Source organism: Odocoileus virginianus, chromosome 26 (genome assembly GCF_023699985.2).
Source record: "Odocoileus virginianus isolate 20LAN1187 ecotype Illinois chromosome 26, Ovbor_1.2, whole genome shotgun sequence".
Taxonomy (NCBI): Eukaryota; Metazoa; Chordata; class Mammalia; order Artiodactyla; family Cervidae; genus Odocoileus; species Odocoileus virginianus.
In genome coordinates, this window is record NC_069699.1 from 39,207,110 (window position 1) to 39,230,677 (window position 23,568).

At 39.0% G+C, this 23,568-nt stretch overlaps 1 protein-coding gene across 13 annotated transcripts in view; it reads left to right on the forward strand.

The window, feature by feature from the left end:
- CFAP20DC (CFAP20 domain containing) overlaps positions 1 to 23,568 on the forward strand; it is a 282,240-nt gene that overhangs the window by 237,375 nt on the left and 21,297 nt on the right. For 12 of the 13 annotated variants that reach the window (XM_070455795.1, XM_070455786.1, XM_070455790.1 and 9 more), the window contains one exon: positions 19,736 to 19,830. In XM_070455795.1, coding sequence (XP_070311896.1) covers positions 19,736 to 19,830 — 95 coding nt within the window. Of the gene's footprint in view, positions 1 to 19,735; positions 19,831 to 23,568 lie in introns of those variants that run through there. The other variant, XR_011483719.1, reaches the window with a different exon arrangement.

Below are 23,568 nucleotides of genomic sequence, written 5' to 3' on the forward strand. Positions count from 1 at the left end.
ATTAAATTGTCATTCACCTCACAGAGCCTTCTTTTTAGCATATCATTGTTTTATTTGACTAGTGAACATAAAGGAATAACCAAACTTTGAAAAGAAAATGGAAATCAGTACATAAATATGGCATCTGATAATCTGACATACTTAATGATGAAAATGATACCCTGTAGTTATTCTTTACAAAAGCCCAGAGAGCTAAATTAGAGCATTAAATTAAACCCCACCTACTCTTTCTGCACCATTAAGTCCCAATCATTCTGTAGAAAGGTTTAGATGGTTTTATTTTGTATTCTAATTTTAAGGCAATTATTCTCTAGTTAAAGTGAGAAAAGGCTGCAAAGTTTTATGCTGTTGATTTGCAAAGGGCTTAGTTACAAAGCACTTAACACATAGTTGTATTATGACTCTCTAAAAGGTGTTACATAAAGTTGAAAGTGACTCTTTTTCTGTAATTTCAAATAATAATAGCTACTAAATATTTGTTACTACACCTATCACTATTGGCTCCATTTCTGTAGCAGGCACTAAGTGGTGAGAGTTTCCATATGCTGTATTACTTTGTTTAATCCCTACCAGAGATCAGTGTTGTCAGTCCTGTAATTCCAGTATTCCAGGTGAGGTGACAGAGGCACAGAGTTTAACCCCAATTTGCAAAGCTAAAAGGAAATTTAAGGTCAAATCAAAATCCGTGCAATTTAAATTATGTGCTCTGTTGGTACCCCAAATATATGCCTCATCCCTAATGCTGGACTCTATACCCAGTTGTCAGTGTGTTCTCCATTGTGAATTAAACAAATGTTCATCCAGAAATACACATAAGAATATGTTAGTGTTCCATTCAGTGACCAACCAAGCCTTGCTGGTTTTAGGGAATCAATCCTAGAAGTTGAAGTGGTCGTTCTAAAGTAATGCATTTTTTTCTATTTAATTCCCATTGCTTCCCCATTACTCCTTGTACAGTGCTCTGCACATGAAAATGTCTGTGGATTCTTAGCAGTAGGATTTCCCTTGTAAACAGTTTAAACTGAATTTAGTTTGTTCATCTGAAAGGCCTAGTATGGTTAGAAATATCCATCTCTGAGAAATGGCTCCAAGTCAGACATTCTGTGGTTCCTGTTCTCCTTGTGCATTTGGCATCAATCCATATGCAATAGGTTGGAGTTTTCATGAAAAGCTAGCACCTTAACTCTATGCTAGAGCTGTTAGTATGAAATACTCATTAAATCTTCATTTTAAAAATTTTAATAGCATTTTTTGCTATCTATAGGAGAGAAAATACTTTTCCCCTCTACCCTCCTAGGTTGTCCTCCAAATTAGACTGACAAAAGACAAACTAACAAAACAAACAGGAAAGCCAACAGAAGCTTACTAACACTTATGTAGTGTACATACACATGTAAGAACTCAGTGTTGGAACTCAGAGGGGTGGTTAGAACTTTGGCTTATACTGCATCTTAACCAAAGAACAATAAATTTTTTAGTAAAGTGGTAAGACAAAGAAAAGAAACTTTGAGCCTCTTAGAGATGGCAAATTGTGGGAGGGTAAATACATGGCAGCCATAAATTAAAAGACGCTTACTCCTTGGAAGGAAAGTTATAACCAACCTAGACAGCATATTAAAAAGCAGAGACATTACTTTACCAACAAAGGTCAGTCTAGTCAAGGCTATGGTTTTTCCAGTGGTCATGTATAGATGTGAGAGTTGGACTGTGAAGAAAGCTGAGCGCCGAAAAATTGATGCTTTTGAACTGTGGTGTTGGAGAAGACTCTTGAGAGTCCCTTGGACTGCAAGGAGATCCAACCAGTCCACCCTAAAGGAGATCAGTCCTGGGTGTTCATTGGAAGGACTGATGCTGAAGCTGAAACTCCAATACTTTGGCCACCTCATGCGAAGAGTTGACTCGTTGGAAAAAACCCTGATGCTGGGAGGGATTGGGGGCAGGAGGAGAAGGGGACGACAGAGGATGAGATGGCTGGATGGCATCACCGACTCGATGAACATGAGTTTGAGTAAACTCTGGGAGTTGGTGATGGACAGGGAGGCCTGGCATGCTGCAGTTCATGGGGTCGCAGAGTCAGACACAACTGAGCGACTGAACTGAACTGAACTGAAATACATGGGAAGCTAATGGAAGGGAGGGCTAGTTAGTAAAGTTTGTTACATTTTAATAGGTATCTCTGGTGTCACCTCTGATAAGAGTCTAGAGTTGTCTCCAGTGATTAAAATATCCTACCCTTCCTGGAAGAGATGGGGTGAGTAGAGATTTTTTTCTTCTGTCTGTTTCTTCTCATTGCTTTCAGGTCAAAATAATCATTATGTCAAATTGGCATATTTTAGGATTTACTGAACTCCTTCACTTATTTATGAGTATATAATACATATTCTTTTTCTATATATATGTATTTTTTTACAATGTATGTATATACTGTCTCCACCCCTAACTGTGAGCGCCACATAGGCGGGGATGTGGCTCTGTCACCACTCTGTTGTCAACACCTACAAGTGAGGTGTAAAGGGCATTCAGATATTTTTTAATGTCCCCCAAAGATAAAATAAATCTGTTCTTTGAAGAGACAGTTGTTTGCTCTGCATCTTCAAAGATGTTTATTTGTAATGAAAAAAATCCTCATTCTATGTGCATCCTTCTGCTGTAAAATAATATTCAAAAATCCCAAAGAAATAGGTTCTGAAGGACTTCTTGAGAAATATATAACCTTTCATAGTTTTGCTCAGCCTTTTTTTTTTTTTTCTGTTTGGAAAATACACTCAATAGATGTCATTCACCTGTACATGTTTTGGTGGACTTGAGTCAGGACACTCCTCATAAACCCAACAAAAACCCAAAAGTAAACTCTAGCCCACCCTGGGTCTCAAGCCTGTCCCCAGACTGGGAGTGAAGGAAGGTTTATATCCCAAAGCACATGATGTGAGTTGCCGATAGGAAAGAATAGCTAGGTTCTGAGAAGAGATAGCAGAAAAGTGTGTTCTGACAACCAAAATCAAAACCATGATTATACGTACTAATGGGTAGACTTTAGCTCTTCCAACAGCTCGCTCTGTACATTTTCCCTCGATGCCCTGTGTACTCTTTCCTTTCCACTTCTCTTCAAGAAAATGGGAATGGGAATGATAGTAAGATGACTTTCAATTATTTTCAGTGTAGTTTTTAGGGAAGTCACTGACATATCTTCATAACAAAACTATTTTGGTAAAATTATACATGACAAATATAATATCTGATTACCACACACTAGTTAGCAGCATTTAGCAGTATTACTAAATTCCAAGCATGGAAAAAGAGAATTTTACCCCCCCCCCCAAAAAAAGATTGAGAATTACTGTTTTAACAGGTAAAAACTCCAGACTGCATTGCAAAGATCTGCCACACAAAATCTAATCATCATTTTAGAGCTATACTACTACGGTTTTTAAGAGCAAGAAACAAACCATTAATAAGGTAATCTTGCATGAGACATTTAAATTGACTTCATGCAAATAAAATAAGCAAATTGAATTTTCCAGTTTACTCATTAAGCACTATATAGATGCATTTTGCATTCACATCTTAAAAATGTAATAAGAGAAATTTCATCTCTGTGTGTCTGGTGTGTCTATTCCTGCTGAATTCCGTACCAACTTGGATGATATTAAACAGAAATCTCACATCACTTTTTTTGTCTTTATTTCATTATTATGCGGTCTTTCCAGGAGGTTGATTTTTTGTCTTAATTGAAGCATTCTGAAGTTACTACACATTTCTGCTATTTATATGAAACTTCTGGCATGAAAGTATCAAGGGAAAATTTTGAAATATTCACTCCCATGGTCCTCATCATAAGAAAGAAAGTTTTCACTCTTTCCTGACCTGACTTTGAGTATTTAGGGAAAATGCTCAATTGTAGCTTTTAGCTAATGGCACTACAATGTCACACTCTCTGTTTAACATTCAGCTTTGTTAATCAAGAAAACCAGATTGGCTCTCTGCATGTTGATTAAATTGATTACAGCTGTAGGCCTTGATAGCATTTTTTTCAAGTGTCTCTAATTAATCAGACAATGCTTGATTAGTTTTTTCTGGTTTGAGGAGATAAACTGACTTCCTTGAGAATTTTCACCCCAAAATTATTCCCCTCCAACAAAAGGTAAAGGGTAAGTGAGTCATTGCTTAGTTTTCCATGACGCTAAGACCGTTTATCTTCCAGTAACTAAAAAAAGAAAAGAAACTCTTTGAAAAGCTGATTAAAACATAATTTTAAATTTCTTTTCACACACTCCCATGAATACATCTCCTAAAATGAGAAGAGGCTATGTGTTCCCTCTGAGCTTTAAGCCAGGCCTCCCCTCTATGGTAGAGCATCTTTTGACTTTTCCATTGTAACTATTCTTTGTCAAGTTGTATCAGTGAATTGTCAGACCTGACATTGCTGATTTCAGCCGGGAACCATTTTGCTTTCATACCCAGACTGATGAATGATGTGTTAAAAATAATAAGCCACCACCTATTTTTTTTAGTCACATCTATAGCATTAAATCCACTGTTGTTTATGCAAATGAAATCTTGACAATTTCCAGGAACTTTACCAACATTTATAAAGACCCAAAATGTTCCGCTTTCATCGCCGAAGTTGATATTTCCAATGGGGAAGGCTGCTAGGATCAGCTCAGATGGTATGTGTTGGCATGAGGAAGGCACCCCATTTTCTTAAATCCTTCTCCATTGGTTGAGAGACCAACTGAGACTTTTGTTTCCAGTAAGCGCCTGTCAACCTAAAGCACTTTTTGGTAGATATTTTTAAGCTGTGTTTCAGAGGAGTTTTCTTATAGATGCCATCAAATTGGAAGCTACTGAAGAACAAGCATCTGCCTTTAAAAAGGAAAGTAGTAAAAAAAAAAAAAAAATTCAGCCAAAGTAGAAAAATAGTTATGAGAAATAAGTCTTACTCTTCCACCCCCAACTTTGCATTCCTGCTCCCAGATTAACAGTTTCTTGTGCACCTTTCAGAAACTTTCTATGCATATATAAGAAAATGTGTTTTGTTTATGTGTTTTTTCATACTGTTCTGAAATCAAGATTTCAGGGAGAAATATCAATAATCTCAGATATGCAGATGACACCACCCTGATGGCAGAAAGTGAAGAGGAATTAAAGAGGCTTTTGATGAAGGTGAAAGAGGACAGTGAAAAACTGGCTTAAAACTCAACATTCAAAAAACAAAAATTATGGCATCCAGTCCCATCACTTCACGGCAAATAGACAGGGAAACAATGGAAACAGTGACAGACTTTATTTTCTTGGGCTCCAAAATCACTGTGGATGGTGACTGCAGCCGTCAAAGTAAAAGACGCTTGGTCCTTGGAAGAAAAGCTATGATCAACCTAGACAGCATATTAAAAAGCAGAGACATTACTTTGCCTACAAAGATCTGTATAGTCATAGCTGTGGTTTTTCCAGTTGTCATGGATGTGAGAGCTGAATGATGATAAAGACTGAACACCAAAGAATTGATGCTTTTGAAATATGGTGCTGAAGAAGACTGTTGAGAATCCCTTGGACTGCAAGGAGATCCAACCAGTCAATCCTAAAGGAAATCAGTCCTGACTATTCATTGAAAGGACTGTGCTGAAGCCGAAGTTCCAATACTTTGGCCACCTGATGTGAAGAGCTGACTCAGTAGAGAAGACCCTGATGCTGGGAAAGATTGAAGGCAGTTGGAGAAGGAAACAATAGAGGATGAGATGGTTGGATGGCATCACAGACTCAATGGACATGAGTTTGAACAAATTCTGGGAGATGGTGAAGAACAGAGAAGTGTGGCGTGCTGTAGTTCATGAGGTCACAAAGCGTCAGACACCACTCAGCAACTGAGCAACAACAACAATGTATTTTTTTACATAAATGGGATAAAACTGTATACTCTTCTACAATGCAACTTCATTTTAAGATTTTTACTGGATAGATTTTTTAACCTCTTTCTTAATTTTCACATGACAATCAACACATTTTTCATTAGCCACTGGATATTATTTAATTGTTTGGATATATCATAATTTTTTCAGCCAGTTCTCTGCTGCTAGACATTTCAGTGGTTACCAGCTTTTTGTTACCATACACAATGCTGTAGTAAATATCCTCAGACACATATCTTTATGAGCTTGGTAAAGAGTGTGTATACAATAAGTTTTTTTTTTAATTTTTTTCTTTTTATTTAATTTTAAATAGTTATTTATTTTTGACTGTTCTGCATCTTCATTGCTTTGCACAGCCTTTCTCTAGTTGTGCCGAGTTGGGGGTAGTCTTCAACTGCAATGTGTAGGCTTCTCATTGCGGTGGCGTCTCTTGTGGAATATGGGCTCCAAAGCACACCAGCTTCAGTAGTTGTGTACCACAGGCTTATTTACCCCAAGGCATGTGGAATCCTTCCAGAACAGGAATGAAACTCATATGTCTTGCATTGGCAGGTGGATTCTTAACCACTGGACCACCAGAGAAGCCCTACAGTAAGCTTCTAACAGTGAGATTACTTGGTCAAAGGTAATTTTGATAGGTATTACCGAATTGTTCACTAATTTACATTCCTTCAGCTCATACTGAGTATCATCAAACTTTAGAACTTTTGTGTTATGTGTCAATAGTATCTCATTTTAATCTTCATTTCTCTAGCCATATACATGGCCAAGTATCTTCCCCTATCTGGGGGAGGCAGGAGCATTTCTGTCTTTTCTTCTGACTTGCCTATTCATGTGTTTGACTACTTTCCTGGAACCATGTCTTGTATTTGTTAAGTATCCGCATATATCCAATACACTGTTGGGCACAAGGATACTCAATAACTATTTGAATTTAACTTATATAACATATGGGACACACAGAAAGAAGCTAAAACTTTCCTTGTTAGAGTGTTAAGATCCTTGAGGTATACTGCCATTTCTAGAGACCTTCACTCTCACAGGATTACAAAAACAAGATGTATTCTCAGGAGATTGCTGTGTATTACAACAGTAATTGGATACAGTGGAAAGTGAATTTTGTCAAGGGGAAGGTTCTGTGTTCCTCATATGTGTTTTCAAACACATGTGAACTAAACTTCCTAAATAAAATTGTTCTTTCTTTCCTAGATGATATAGCAAACTTCTAAATGGTTTTTATGGCCCCTCTCTTATTCCCCACCATTCCATTCTCCATACAGATGCCACCATGATGTTTCTAAAATGCAAATCCAAGATTCTTCTGGCTTAAAAGCCTTCAATAGATTCCCAGGGCCTTCTAACTAAAGTAGGAATTGCTTAGCTTGCCATTTAAGACCACTGCCTTCTTCAGTATTGTTGTATCTCCTCATTCAACACATGTGTAAATACCCATTGCCCATCACTTCACACTGCTAGAGGGACCTCAAATGCTCTATACCTTTCTACTGTGGTGCATGCCATTCGTTTTAGAATACCCTTCCATCTTCTCTTCTCTGTCTTGTGACCTCATTCTCATACTTCAGAAGGAATCCTTTCATCAGTTTTGCTTAACAGAAAAATCCTTATCACAGCCCTCCTCCTAAGAGGTTCCCTGGGCTTACCTCTGTTTAACAATACTTACTTCACTCTCTTATAACTGCTGGTCTTAACAGTCCATCTTCAGGAAACTGATTTCCTCAAGGGTAGGAATCATGTCTTACTCCTCAATACACAGCACAAAGTCTGCAGCACTGCAGGGGCTTGATAAACATCTATTCAGTGTAAAATTATAAGGCAGCTAAGCTGATAATAGTGTGGAGAAGCCTTTTTTCCATGTTGTTTCAAGTAGATGGGATATTACTGTCACATATTATAGTTATATTTGATGGCTGATGCCTGGATTTGTGCCTCCAGAGTTGAATTACCTGCTATATCTAATGAGTCAATGTCTGTAAAATAATCTCGAGATGATATGTCATTAATATTTTCTTAACCTAAGGGAAAATACTGCCAAACTGGAAAGATATTCAGTTCTGCAGAGAATGTATAAAGTATTTAGCAGAGTAAAATAAGATAATGATTTTTGTGATTTCTTGTAGCACTGAACACTTAGGAGAGCAGGACTCTCTTTGTTTTATGGGTTTTCTTGCAAAGACATATGCAGGAGAGGTCATTTTGTAGAGACCAGAAGAAATAATATGATTTTCCTTTAGTATGACTATTTGCTACATGTCTAAATAAACCTGGGTTTATATGAGATAAAAATATAGTACTTGTTTACATAATGTGTTTCCCAACTTTTGCTGCAGAAGAGACACGGTCCTGTTCCAGATGTCGCCATAATGTAAACATCCTCTGGGAGCACTTTTATGATGAGAGAGGAAGAAGTATCTGGGAAGAATCACTCTCATAATGTTCTCAGCTAGCTGCTTTTTATGACTCCTGTCTGCTCTCAGGGTGTGTTCTCCTAACCTCCTCTCTAGTTCTTCCTCAGAAAATGATCCGTTTTCCTATCTTTTCACTCTCACTTGTATATCTTTCTCTTATAGCCTTGGCCTTCCTACAAGTATTTGTTCATTCATTCATTCAACAAACATTTATTGAGTATCTGTATCAAGCCAAAGGTGAAGAAGACAGACACGATTGTCTGCCTTATGGATTTTACAGCCTGGCACAGCTCCTCTTAAGGACACCCTCTCTCTTTGTGGATTCTGTCTACTGTTCTTTTCTTCTCCCTCAGGGCTGAGGGTGGGTGGGGGGAGATGGCCAAAGTCCTGGAATTCTAGACCATCCCTTTGGTTTTCCCATTCCCACCCTTACCTTTGTAATAAGCCCTTTCTTAAACCCTCCTCATATCATCCTAATTTGAGTGTGCTAAGTGTTTTCTGCTGGAACGTTGACTGATTTTAAAGCTGCAGTAGACTTAGAACTCAGGCAGGGATTCTCTGAAGTAAAATTTGAGCCAAAAGATGGAGAAAGTAAACTAGGTTTCTTAGTCCATTTAGGATGTTATAACAGTATACCGTAGACTCAGTGACTTATGAACAACAGAGATTTGTTTCTCACTGTTCTGGAGGCTGAGATGTCCTAGATCAAAGTCCTGGCAGATTTTGTATTTTGTGAGAGTCCTCTTCATGTTTCGTAGACAGCTATCTTCTCACTGTGACCTCATATGGCAGGTGAGTCAAGACCCTCTAGGGCACTGAATCCCATTTGTGAGAGCTCCATCCTCATGACCTGAGCACTTCCCAGAGACCATACATCCAGACACCATCACAATGGGAGTTAGATTTCATCCTGTGAATTTGGAGGTGATATAAACATTCAATCTATAGTATTAGGTTATTATGGGGAAAGAAACTAAATAAGGATGGGCTCTCCCTCTGACGCTTGAGGGTAGAGTGGTGGTAACAGTGAGGGGAGGCACAAAAATATGCTGTAGAGATAGTAAGGATCAGATTACACAAAGCTTTAAGAATTTGGGCTTTTTGTAGAATTTGGGCTTTTGCCCTAAGAGCGAGTTTTGAAAAGCTCACTCTGGATTCAAAGGAGTCCAGGTTGGCTGGGGGAAGATTGCAGGGGAGAGATTCTAAAAACATAGAAGAGGATGATAGCAGATGGATATGGAGCAGTGTCAGCATATACAGGAGCTAAAACTGAGACCTGATAATGGGTCCTAAATATTTCTAACACATCATCACGTAGAAAAAAGAGCAAGACCTCAGATTCTTGATGTACTAAACCAAACTCCTCTATCATCTCCCCAGTTTTCCAATACATTCAGTCTGTACCACTACTGTTTTATTCCCAGAACCCAGACTTTAGGCTTTTTCGTTCTCTCTTCAGACTGGCTTCTACCACATGACAGGGAGTGTGGTCACCAGTGGCTTCTGAGTTTCACTTCTTTTTGGGTGTCCAGCTTCATTCTGGGACTGTCCCTCTTTTTCATATCCAGTTTCAGAAGTTCTAGAGAAGCACAGTGACTGACCCAGATTAAGTCAGGTGCTGAGCCTCTGGGCTCATGCAGGAACATGATCATTCCAGGTCATGTGGTCAGAGGGAGCTGTTGCAAGGAGAAGGGAGGGGAAGGAGTTCTGGATGGATAGTTCGTTAACTCTCTCCTACTGTGTCTTAGAGAAAGATTTAAATTGTTCTTTAGAAGCCCCAAGGGTTAGCTGTAGGAGATATGTGGAAATGAAATTAAATTTTTCCCCTCAGCATTAAGAAAAACTTTCTAATAGTCAAAGCAATTTGAAGATGAAATATGATCTTGGAAAGTAGTAAGTGCACAGTCAGTGATGGTTATTAAATACATAGACTAAAGCACTTGGTGGAAATGTTGTAAAAGGCCTTCAAAATAAGAACACTGAGAATCTCGTTAGAGACTTCCTGCAAGAAACAACCAAAATGAAATGATAGCGTCTTAATACTTATTCCAGTCCTTCTTAAGAGACATACAGAAGAGTTCCCAACACAGAAATTGTGTTTCCAACTTATTGTTTGATCTTCCTGCTTCAGATGAAAGATGAATCCTATGAAGAAAAGCTATTAAGAACTCTTGGTGTATGTTTAAGTTTCAAAGAAAAAGTATAGCTTCCTAGTTTCTCATATTACTAAAACATATTTATGAATCAGTATTCTATTTTCTGAGGCAGACAGTTAAGTTTTTCTGTCTTAGCTGCAAAGCAGTAGATGTTTGTCCTCAGGTTTACCCCAAATTTTGTGTGTACCAAACACATACAAGAAAACAATAGTGTGTTGGTAGAAGGTAGAGAAAAACTAACATAGAGGCAAAATGGGTTGCAATAGCAGCATTATTTATTGTTATTGAAAATTCCAACTCCAGGTGCCTCTCAGTATGCTGGACTACCAGAAAGACTCTTCCATGCATTCAATAAATATTGAGGAGGTGCCTGTTCTGTGCCAGGCATTTTGCTAGGTGCTCTTGAGAAACCTGTATGCAGGTCAGGAAGCACCACTCAGAAATGGACATGGAAAAACAGACTGGTTCCAAATAGGAAAAGGAGTATGTCAAGGCTGTATATTGTCACCCTGCTTATTTAACTTATATGCAGAGTACATCATGAGAAATGCTGGGCTGGAGGAAGCACAAGCTGGAATCAAGATTGCAGGGAGAAATATCAGTAATCTCAGATTTGCAGATGACACCATCCTTATGGCAGAAAGTGAAGAACTAAAGAGCCTCTTGATGAAAGTGAAAGAGGAGAGTGAAAAAATTGGCTTAAAGCTCAACATTAAGAAAAACTAAGATCATGGCATCCGGTCCCATCACTTCATGGCAAATAGATGGGGAAACAGTGGCTGACTTTATTTTTCTGGGCTCCAAAATCACTGCAGATAGTGATTGCAGCCATGAAATTAAAAGACGCTTACTCCTTGGAAGGAAAGTTTTGACTAATCTAGACAGCATATTAAAAAGCAGAGACATTACTTTGTCAACAAAGGTCTGTCTAGTGAAAGCCGTGGTTTTTCCAGTGGTCATCTATGGATGTGAGATTTGGACTATAAAGAAAGCTGAGTGCCAAAGAATTAATGCTTTGAACTGTGGTGTTGGAGAAGACTCTTGAGAGTCCCTTGGACTACAAGGAGATCCAACCAGTCCATCCTAAAGGAGAGCAGTCCTGGGTGTTCATTGGAAGGACTGATGCTGAAGCTGGAACTCCAGTACTTTGGCCACCTGATGCGAAGAGCTAACTCATTGGAAAAGACCCTGATGCTGGGAGGGATTGAGGGCAGGAGGAGAAGGGGACGACAGAGGATGAGGTGGTTGGATGGCATCACCAACACAATGGACATGGGTTTGGGTGGACTCCGGGAGCTGGTGATGGAGAGGGAGGCCTGGCGTGCTGCAGTTCGTGGAGTCGCAAAGAGTTGGACACGACTGAGTGACTGAACTGAACTGAACTGAAAGTCAAGTGGGGGAGACTACATTCACTGAATGATGAAACAAATGAAGGTATAATTATGAGTTGAAATAAGAGCTCTTAATAAGAAGATCACAGTTGCTCTATTAGAGGAAGTAACAAAGGAACTCAGCTAGATTGGAGAGGGAGCATCCAGGAAGACTTCTCAGGAGTGTGATGCTTGAGCCGAAATATGAAGGTTGGAGATGATTTCACCAGGATAAAAGGGGGACGTGGTAGGAACATGGGAGAGAGCATGATATAGGCAAGGGGGCACAGCCTGGGCAAAGGCCCAATGATGGTAGGAGTGTAGTATATTCCAGGAATCAAGAGATGCCCGGTGTGGCTGGAGCATGGTGAGTGAGAGGGACAGCAGTTCAAGATGAGGTTGGAAAAACATGAAGAGATGAGTGTATAAAGAGCCCCAAAGGCCAAGATAATGATTCTGATCTTTCTCCTGAGCTTCCCAATGAGAGTGAAGGGTTTTAAAAAGAGGTTAACCTAATCAGATTAGCATTTTGGTCATAGTGTAGAGAACAGTGAAGTGAAGCTAGAATGATCAACTCTAAAGGGGGTAAACTAAGAGCTTTTACTACAGAACAGGATGCAGGGTAGTCACTTAGACTTTGGTTGTGGAAGAAGAGATGGTGAGAAAGGTGGATTCAGGAGGCATTTAGGAGGAAAATTGACAGAACTTTTCATAAGAGCCTCGAGAATGTTCCATTTCAGAGTCCCTTCCTTGAATACAGGGGTCATTCAACTATAGTCTGTGGGCCAAATCCTGCCATGGTGGGATTTGTGTGTGTGTGTGTGTGTGTGAGTAAGACTTTTCTTGGAACACAGCCATGCCACTCATTTACTTATTGTTTATGTCTGCTTTCACACTACAGCAACAGAGTTAAATAGTTGTGATGTATTTACCATCTGGTCCTTTACAAAAAACTTTGCCAACCATGGGTTTTATGCTTCAGAAACATCATCTCTGTGATAGTCCAAGGTACAGAAGTTCTTAAGTCAGGGTCCAGAAGTCCATGAATGGGCTTCAGCTGATTTCTGACCTGCTAAAATCAAAAGCAAAATTTGTTATTTTTGGTTACTTTTCTTTGTTATTTTTTGGTCATTTGGTTATTTTTCTGGGAAAACAGTTTTTAGGGGTTTTTTACCAGCTTTTAAAAAGAATCTATGAATTCTCCCCAAAGTAAGATGGTTCCTAGTCATCTCCCCAGTCAGTTCCCCGGCCACAGACAATTTTTGAAACCCAGAGTGCTTTCAGTGAATAAGAAATGTGCACTGGTACCAAATGATAACTATCAATAAGTAGTGGATAGAAATTTCTGCAAGTTGCTTAATCCCTAATAGAAGATCTCCTGTATAAGTATCTCACACTGCTGTCTTCTCTGACCCAGAACTTTTTGATAGTAGGTACCTCAGTCCTATAAATGAGAGCTATGTAATAGTTGTCTTGTTTTAGATTTCTCAAATAAGTACTCCCCCAAATAAATGTGTACAAGATTGTAGGCAGTCTCCTTACAAGGGAATTTCTTTAAGGAATAAACAGATAAGCTGATCAGCCCATGTCATTTTCTGTTGCTTAGAGTGTTTCTTCCATCTGACTATGAGCTTTCTAATTACCCAGGTTCTGACACAGCAGTCACTAAACTCAGCAGTTTAGTAAATGGTTACCATATGTGTGAAGGGCTTCCCTGGTAGCTCAGATGGAAGAGAATCTGGCTACAATGCAGGAAACCGGATTCAATCTCTGAGTTGGGAGGATCCCCTGGAGAAGGAATGGCTACTCATGCAATATTCTTTCCTGGACAGTTCCTTGGACAGAGGAGCTTGGCAGGTGTGTAAAATTCTCTTGTAAACCTAATCTTGGTTTTAAGTGAAGAAACTGAAACCATACTCTAAAGTGAGGACACTATCCTCAGTTATAAACATATCTAAGTCATTTCTGATTTAGTTAAAGCTCATTCCCCACCTTTAAAAATATAACATGCAAGTTGATTGTAAAGAGCATGGTATCGGCGGGAAGGGTAAGATTTTGATTTTAAATAAATTTGTCCATTGTGAGGATTCACAAGATGGTATTTATTCTTCATCTACACTAGATTTTTATGTGATTTAAAGTGAACCCATGTCTTGACTCTTAAATAAAACACACCTTTTGGTGACAGTGCTCACCATGTATAGATGTGCCTGCAAGCCCTTTCTTTTCAGTTCCAAGAGGAGAGGCAGGGATGGGAGGCCTGCCTGGGTTCACGAGGAAAGCAGGAATAGGAATCCACTCCTGAACCTGCTCAGAGAGCACGCCTGACTAAAGAGGATATTCTGCACCAGAGGAGCTGGAGATTTTTTTCACAGGTGGATAGGATCTGTCCTTGAGAGAAAAGGTTTCTAGTCGGAGCTAAGGAAGCCAAACAAAACAGAGTATCAAGTCCAAACAGCATGGAGATGCGAGGCAAAGAGCAGGAGCAGGTTCCAGCCCACAGGTAGCCAGAGTGAAGCAGACCAAGGACACGGTTCAGAACGGAGCTAGGGCTCAACATGTGGGAGTGAGCCTGAACTGACACTCCCCCATCCCTAGATATTTGTGGCCTGCTTCTGAGAAGACTGAGGCTTAAATGAATTGATCGAGGGTCAAACCAATGACTTAGCATTAAATATCTCCTATAAAAATATAAACCTGTAAGGTAAGGTGCTAGACTACACATTTCTGCTTCTAACAAGTCACCCCATAAAAAGAGCTTGCTTTTTAAACAATGAAATTATTAAATAAGATATTAGTTCTTATCTCTCAGATTGGAAAGCATTAAAAACTTGACTGCCTATTATTGTGACATGTCTTTGGGAAATGAGCACTCTCAGATGTTGCTGGTGGGAATGCTGAAGGGTACAATCCTTGTGAAGAAAATTTGTCAGTATCTAACAAAGCCGAGTATGCATTTACCTTTTGTTTCAGGAATTCCACTTCGAGCAATTTACCTTGGAGATGTATCTTCTAGTATACAAAAATAAAATGCCCAAAGTTATTCATTATAGCATTAATCACAATATTCACAAAATATTTAAAATTTTCCCAAAGAAAGGAGAGTGGTGAAATAAATGTATGCCACATCATGGAGTGGGTTTCCCGGGTGGCTCAATGGTAAAGAATCTGCCTGCCAATGGAGGAGACCCAGGAGACACAGGTTCAATCTCTGGGTTGGGAAGATCCCCTGGAGGAGGAAATGGCAACCCACTCCAGTATTCTTGCCATCCAGGGACAGAGGAACATAGTGGTAGTGGGCTATAATCCATAGGGTCGCAAAGACTCAAACATGACTGAACACACACACACACACAAGTGCGAGTACTGTGCAGCTGTTAAAAAAAAGAATGAGGACTTTCTCTATGAATTGGTATGAATAATTTCCCAGATATATTTTAAGTTGGAAAAAAATGCAAGTGCAGAAGAGTGATTATAGTATTGTACCTTTTGCATTAGAAGGAAGAGGAATGGAAAAATAGATGCGTATCAGCTGAATTTTTGCAAAAAGAAAGGTAGAGATACCAAAACTAATGAAATTGATTACCTCTGGAGGAGTGGGTGGGGATGGTGATGAGGGGATAGAAACAAACTGGAAGGGATGAGAGAAATCTGTTAACTATGTCTGTGAACATTTGACTTTTGAACTATTAATGTTTTAACACATACTCGCAGCAAAAGTAATAGAAATCAAGGGGAAAGACCTAAAATATAATATAAACAGAAGCAAATGACACTAGCTGTATTTCAAATGAATAATATAACCACACTGAAGTGGTAGGTTGGGGGGACACATGTATACATGTGGCAGATTCATGTTGATGTGTGGCAAAAAATCATCACAATATTGTAAAGTCATTATTCTCCAATTAAAATAAGTTAATTAAAATAATATTAATATGGTAATAATGGTATAATACTACTACTCATATTAGAAATGTTTAACATACTGCTAATAAAAATAATAGTAGTTAAAAAAAAAAAAACTAGCCTAAGTAAATTTTGAATGTAGTATTTTGACTGAAGATAAAAAGAACCATAAACTGAATCCTAGAGAGTAGGTTCGGTGAGTTTATTGGCTGTTTTGTTTGCTTAACAATTCTGAAACTACTTTTGGTGTATTCTGTACTCCAGAAAATAAGTAAATATACTGAGGCTGGACATGGAACAACAGACTGGTTCCAAATAGGAAAAGGGGTACATCAAGGCTGTATATTGTCACCCTGCTTATTTAACTTATATGCAGAGTACATCATGAGAAATGCTGGGCTGGAGGAAGCACAAGCTGGAATCAAGATTGCTGGGAGAAATATCAATAACCTCAGATATGCAGATGACACCACTCTCATATGGCAGAAAGTAAAGAGGAACTAAAAAGCCTCTTGATGAAAGTGAAAGAGGAGAGTAAAAAAGTTGGCTTAAAGCTTAACATTCAGAAAACTAATATAATGGCATCTGGTCCCATCACCTCATGGGAAATAGATGGGGAAACGGTGGAAACAGAGTCCAACTTTATTTTTCTGGGCTCCAAAATCACTGCAGATGGTGACTGCAGCCATGAAATTAAAAGACACTTACTCCTTGGAAGGAAAGTTATGACCAACCTAGATAGCATATTAAAAAGCAGAGACATTACTTTGCCAACAAAGGTCCATCTGGTCGAGGATGTGGTTTTTCCAGTGGTCATGTATGGATGTGAGAGTTGGACTGTGAAGAAAGCTGAGCACCGAGGAATTGATGCTTTTGAACTGTGGTGTTGGAGAAGACTCTTGAGAGTCCCTTGGACTGCAAGGAGATCCAACCAGTCTATCCTAAAGGAGATCGGTCCTGGGTGTTCATTGGAAGGACTGATGCTGAAACTGAAACTCCAATACTTTGGCTACCTCATGCAAAGAGTTGACTGATTGGAAAAGACCCTGATGCTGGGAGGGATTCGGGGCAGGAGGAGAAGGGGATGACAGAGGATGAGATGGCTGGATGGCATCACCGACTCGATGGGCATGAGTTTGAGTAAACTCTGGGAGTTTGTGATGGACAGAGAGGCCTGGCGTGCTGTGATTCATGGGGTCGCAAAGAGTCAGACACAACTGAGCGACTGAACTGAACTGAATGGAAGGCAGTTTCCTAAGTGTCAGAAGGGAGTTACAAATACAGAAAAGGGAAAGATGAAAATGACTCTGTGGTATTATATTAGTATTAGAGAAATCAATATGAGCTCATGGTTATAGATCAGGGGCCATCAAACATTTTCTGTAAAAGGCCAGATATAAACTCTGAATCATAGCACAAAAGCTGTCATAGGTGGTACGTAAACTGATGAACATGGCTATATTCCAATGAAACTTTATTTATGGACACTGAAATGTGAATTTTATATAAATTCCATGTATCACAAAACATTACTGTTTTGATGTTTTCAACCATTAATATATATTACAACTATTTTTGGTTTACAAGTCTTATAAAAGCAGGCAGTGGGCCAGATGTGGCCCATGGGCATACTTTACCAACCCTTGATAGAGAGATGATGATAGATAGATAGCAAATGTGACCAAATGTTTAAAGTGCAGAGTCTGTGTGAAGGATGATACAGTTCTCTATAGTGTTATTGAACCTTTTCTATAAATCTGAAATTACTTTAAGGTATTTTTTTTTATTGAAAGATAATTGCTTTACAAAATTTTGTTGTTTTCTGTCAAACCTCAGCATGATGAGATTTTTTTTTGATGTGACTATTTTTAAAGTCTTTATTGAATTTGTTACAATATCGCTTCTATGTTTTTATTTTTTGGCCACAAAGCACTTGGGCAATCTCAGCACCCCAAACAGAAATTAAACCTGCACCCCCTGTATTGCAACACAAAGGCTTAACTACTGGATTGCCAGGGAAGTCCCTGAAATTACTTTAAAACAAGCAAAAAAAAAAAAGCAAGTACTTTTTATAGCTACTGCTGACAAAAAAAAAAAAGCTACATTAACCACATCATTGGCCTAAGAAGTAATGTCTTACCTTTCAAAGCATCTGCTTTTTCCTGGATGTCCATGGACCATGGCTAGAAGCTACTACGGCCATTGTGTCAAGTTTCTAATTTGTCGCTTAGGGTGTTATTTTTCTCCTGTTCATCCTTGCTCTCCATCTCTCTTAACGAGTAATGAGGTCGCTGGGCTGGTAATTTGTATGTGACCTTGTAATTTTCTACAATGTATGAATTTTTTGGTCTGCTATAATTAAATGGACTAAATAAAAGGTGCTTATCAGAAAATGCCCCATTAGCTTGGAAATCTGTGATAAATCCTTTCTGGTGTCCTTAATGTATGATTTTGAAATTCAGTTTCACAGCAAACTTTGCTTATTTCACTAGCCATAATCTGGTGATAGCCAAGGTGAACAGTGAGCAAAAGTATCTTAAGATAATACAAATATGAACTGGATAATGTTTACATTAAGATACTTTTTATACAAGAAGTGTAAACAACTTGCAAAGAAAACCTCTGTTGTACAGGCTTGAAATCATTCTATAGTTCTTTGCTGGCTTAATTCCAACAGAATTCAGTCCTACCTTGATTTATTATTGTAGGTAAAGCCATTCTTTGATCTCCATTGATAATGAAGATGGTATTAGTCATAGCTGAAATTTTTTGAGTGCTGCTCTGTACCCAGATCCACACCAAATGTTTTTCATCCTTTTTTTTTTCATTTAATCTTAACTAAAAAAAAAAAAACAAACTTGAGTAACAATTATCTCTTTTTTTATAGATAAGGCCTAGTGATGTTATAAGTGACTTGGCGAAGTTCTTACATTTAGAAAACATGGTGCCAGGATTGGCCTGAGGAGCCAGTCCTCTTAGTTTCCTGTTGAGACTCTCTCCCATTGTAGATAAAGACAGCAGGAAATGCAGAAATTTAGAAAGAAAATTTTGGGTCATGAGGACATGTTCCCTTTGAGAAGAACAAGGTCGGTGATACAGAGTGCTAACATCAATGTGAGAAAGAGAATTAACTTTGGAAAATCCTTCACATTCCCTTTCATGCTCTGTTCCCATGAGGAAGCTCAGTAGCAAGTTTAGAGATGAGAAAGGCTTCAATTAGAACTCATGCCTTCCAAATGCCGCTGACTTGTGTAACACCCACCCAGGTATCTGCTAGAGGAACAGGAAGACAGAAGAATGAAAAGAAGAAAAGTAAAGAGACTGGGAAATAAGGTTGGAAGTTGTAGGGAGAGGAACGGGGAATGTAGGAGGTGCTTTATGGAGTGGTTTTGCTCCCATTCATACTGGGAGAACAGAAGTGATGAGCCACTCAAGGGCCCAGCGGCCCTCTCTCTCCCCTCTTTTGCCCTCCCCTGCCCCAAAGCCCAGAGTAAATGCATACCAGCTCCCACCATCATGGCTGGTCCAGACAGCTCCAAGGCTAACTTCTCTTTTGAATCACTGAGTGGATTCTTGTCATCCATGACGTGACTGGTGGCTTTGTCAGGCTTTCTTATGCAAAGGTCCTAAGGAGCTTTATCTCTGTATTTCTTCTGACTCTTTGAAATAAGTTTCTCAGGTGAGAGCAGCTGTGCTATAGTTGAAGATCATTACTGTGTTTTTCAGAGGAATAGTGATCATCATTAAGATGGTTTATTGAACAACTAGTTAGTAAAGTAACTGACTTTGTATTTACAGATTTATAAAACTGAGTATTAATTTCTGGACATCTTATTTTCTGAAATATGAATGAGGAAAAATGTTTCTTTGTGGAAGCCCCAGGAATTTAAAAATCCAGGGAAAAGGTAAAAATCTATATATATGGAATTACAAACATGTGGTTCATTTTTTTGTTCTTTTCTTTTTAGGGACTGGTTAAATATGCTGAGCCCACCAATTGTTCCTCCCAGTCAACAGTCCGCAGAGAGGCATCAGGATTCTTCAGGAAGCTTGAGTGTTCAAGGTGGGAATATGAAAAATGCCAAGCATAAAAAAATAAAAATAATTAACTATAAATAGAGCAAATCAATCACTTTGAGATTTCACTATTTTTATTAAATGATAATCACTTAGACTCACACATTGAAAATGAGGTAATCTGTGCCTCATTTTATAGGGTGATAGGTTCTTTGCAACTAAAAGGAATTTAAAAGAGAAATTGTTCTTGTTCTCCTGAAGGTTAATCCCTGGGCAAAATATAATTTAAAGCATAAGAGCATGGCTTTGGTGTCAAATTGACCTTCATCTGAATTCCAGCTCTAGCAAATCCTGCTGTGTGACTTTTATGAGTTTCAGTTGTATAAAATAAAACTAGTAATAGGTGGTGCCCACCTGCACGCTTTTCGTGACGATTCAGTGAGGTGTACTGTGCATGCAGTGTTTGGAATAGCACCTGCAAAATGCCAGCTGTTAGTACTGTTGCAGGGCAGACCAAATATTCCATGTGTTTGTTAATACAGAGATACAGCCTTTTCATTAAAGCAGAGGCTGACACGGAGCTGTAACGGGTTGTATTAGTGATGGAAAAATTCAAAGGAAGCAGGAATGAAAATTTGCCTGTGGTTCTCTTTGTTGATGAGAGCCTCTAAGATGAACCATTTAAATTCTGGCTGTGAGCAGGGAACGTGACTGTCAGGAGTGCTGTAGAGGAGGAACAGAAAAGAATCTTTAGCGAAATCAGAGGGCTTGAGATGGGAGGGGTGGGGAGAGATCTAAAATGCATAATCGGATTGACAGACAACTTCAGAGTGGGACTCCCTGAGATCGTTTTCCAAGTTGGATTGTAAAGATGGGCACGCTCTGTCTATAGTCTCTTAAAAAAAGAAAAGGGAATTGAAACCAGGATAAATTACCCTAACAAAGTTGCCAGTTTTATTTTTTTCCCTAACTGCCCCAGGGAAAAAGTGGAGCATCCCATTTTTCTTCAGGTACGGAGAATCCAGAGTGAGAGCTCATACATCTGAGTTGTGCATTTTGGCTGCCCAGGGGATGGCAGTGTCACTGTGATTTACTGTCTGAAATAGACGATGCCCCTCAAATTGAGACTCTTTTTAGAGGTGCACGTTTATAATTACTTATGACAGAAAAACAGAATCTTGGCTGTCAGGAGGAGACCTTGCTGTGAGGGAACAAATAATGTGTTACGTTAAGTGTCCTGAATAAGCCACAGGAACTGAGAACATGGTCCTTCATCAGAGGCACCGAAGGTCTATGGTGGTGACAAGCGGCTGAGAGGCTGTCTTAAAGTCGCCTTTGCAAAGTGATGTTTTGACAGCAGGGGCGCAAATTATGTTGAAGGTAAATAGAACTTGCATCGAAGACAAAGTAACACATTAAATTCAGAGGACTGTAGAAACGTTCTGACCAATGTTAACCCAATCTGGCACCCCTTCTCCCTGTCACCCTAGATTTCCATTTCTGAGCCTTTCCCTTTTCTGATAGGCTTAGATAATTCATAGCTAATTAAGACCATCAAAAAGTAATGTTTCTTATTTGCTTAATCTTTACATGTCATCTACTTCATTTTAAACAACACAGCATACACTGAGCTTGTTTCCGTCTGTTCTTATAAAATGTTTGTCAAAGCAAAATACTAGGCTCAAGCCTCGGGTATGTATCATCAGAAGGAGGGGGCCACACAGGTGTGGCAGTCTGGGAATCTTCCTGGGTTCCTGTAGCTCGATACCATTAACTCAGCATTTAATATATGCCAGACACTGCTCAGTGGTTGATTTAGTCCTCAAAAGTAAGTCACACAGAGAAAGACAAGTATTGTATGATGTCACTATATAGAGAATCTAAAATTTGATACAAATGAACTGTTTACAAAACAGAAACAGTCTCACAGACATAGATAACAAACTTATGGTTAACCAAAGGGGAAGGTGGGGTAGGGGATAAATTAGAGGAGTTTTGGATTAACATATAAAACTGTATATAAAATAGATTAACAACAAGGTCCTACTGTATAGCACAGGGAATTATATTCATTGTCTTGTAATAAACTATGATAGAAAGGAATTTGAAAATGAATATATATGTTTATATACATATATATGTCTGAATCACTGTATACCAGAAACCAACACAGCATTGTAAACCACTATACTTCAATTGTAAAAACATGTAAAAAAAAAATTAGTCCTCAGCAGCACAATGAGGAAGATACTATTTTTGTATATGTAATTGTTATTCTTACAGCTGGAGAAACTGAGACTTGGAGCCCTTGAATAATTTGCCCAAGGTTAGTCATTGGCAGAACTGGGATTGAAATTCAAGCAGCCTGGCCCCAGAGCCCAACCACTGTTTTCACTTTTTAATTTTTTTTTGGTTTAGAACCAAGTAAATAAATTACCTAATCAAAAAATACTGTATATAAAACCCAGAATTCTTTTCTGTTGAGAGTTCCTAATCTACAAGAAAACAAATGAAAATATCTCAAGGGCTGAGTAGCTAAGTTCTTTCAGGGGAAAGAAAAAAAAAAGGCAGATCTCTGGTCACCTGTTGCAGCCCTGCCTCCCCATCCCATGCAGTCTTGTCGCAAATGACCGGTGGCCACACTCTCTCCAGCAGGGTGAGTTGCCGAGGGGTGCACATACCGTGTTGACCAGATGTAGGCAAGGCCAACAGAGTGAAGGGCCAAATGAAGAGAGAATGACTGGGGTGCAGGACTGATGGACCTGGGTGTTTGCTGGGCCCACCTTCTCAAAGACCTCTCTCGACAATCTTATGAGTCAGTCAGTCTCTCACTTTACCCTGTGCCTTTTCATCACAGCCTTTTCACAGTTTGTAACTCATGATTCATTTACTTGTTTCTTGTCTTTTTTCCCAGGTAGTCTAAGAGTTTTTAAAAGCAGAGACTGTCAGTTTATGCACCCCTAGATTCCTAGTACCTGTGCAGTTTCTCGTATACATTATAATAGATACTCTGGGTTCTCGTTAGAACACGGGAAAGGAAAAAGGGAGGGAAAGAGGGAGAGAAATGGCATCCAACTGGTCATTTCTTGTAATAATAACCTTTAAAGAAAGAAAATCAAGGTAGTTCATTGAAAATCCAACTTTCAGTATTTCCCCCAGTTCCAATTTTTGGTATATCCGTACAATTGAACAATGAGGGTGTTGAACTTAGACCCATACACTGTAGCAGTTAAAACAGTTGTAAGTCACTGTATGCAGTGGCTGTTTATGTTTGAGCAATGAAGAGACTTTTCTGTCAAATGAAATCTGATATGAAATCCCAATATTCAAAGTAGTTACAAGTAGAACCTCTCTGAGTGAGTGTGAGTTAGGGTCTCAGAACCCTGCCATGGGGCCCTAAAAACAGTTAAAAACACTGATGTAATCCATCACCCTCATTGTCACCTTGCCCAAGGTCAAATGCTCAGTCAGAGTTAGAATTTGGATCCAGGTTTCTTCCACAGCAGTGCCTTTCTGCAGAACCATCACACTGGGATGTGAAGGTAATTTTGAAGACGGATTCACAAGGAAGATGGAGTCTCTTCCATCTTCACACTTCTCGGATGAAAAAAACAAAAACATTTATTTCACCTTCCTTGACCCAGGCCTCCATGTACACTTTAATTCTCAGAATTAGCCTACAGATATATAGATACTATTGTTACCCCCTTTTACACATGAACCCTAGGACTTAGAGCAGGAGAGTGATGTGATGAACCACCACGTCCATCAGACATTGAGAGGC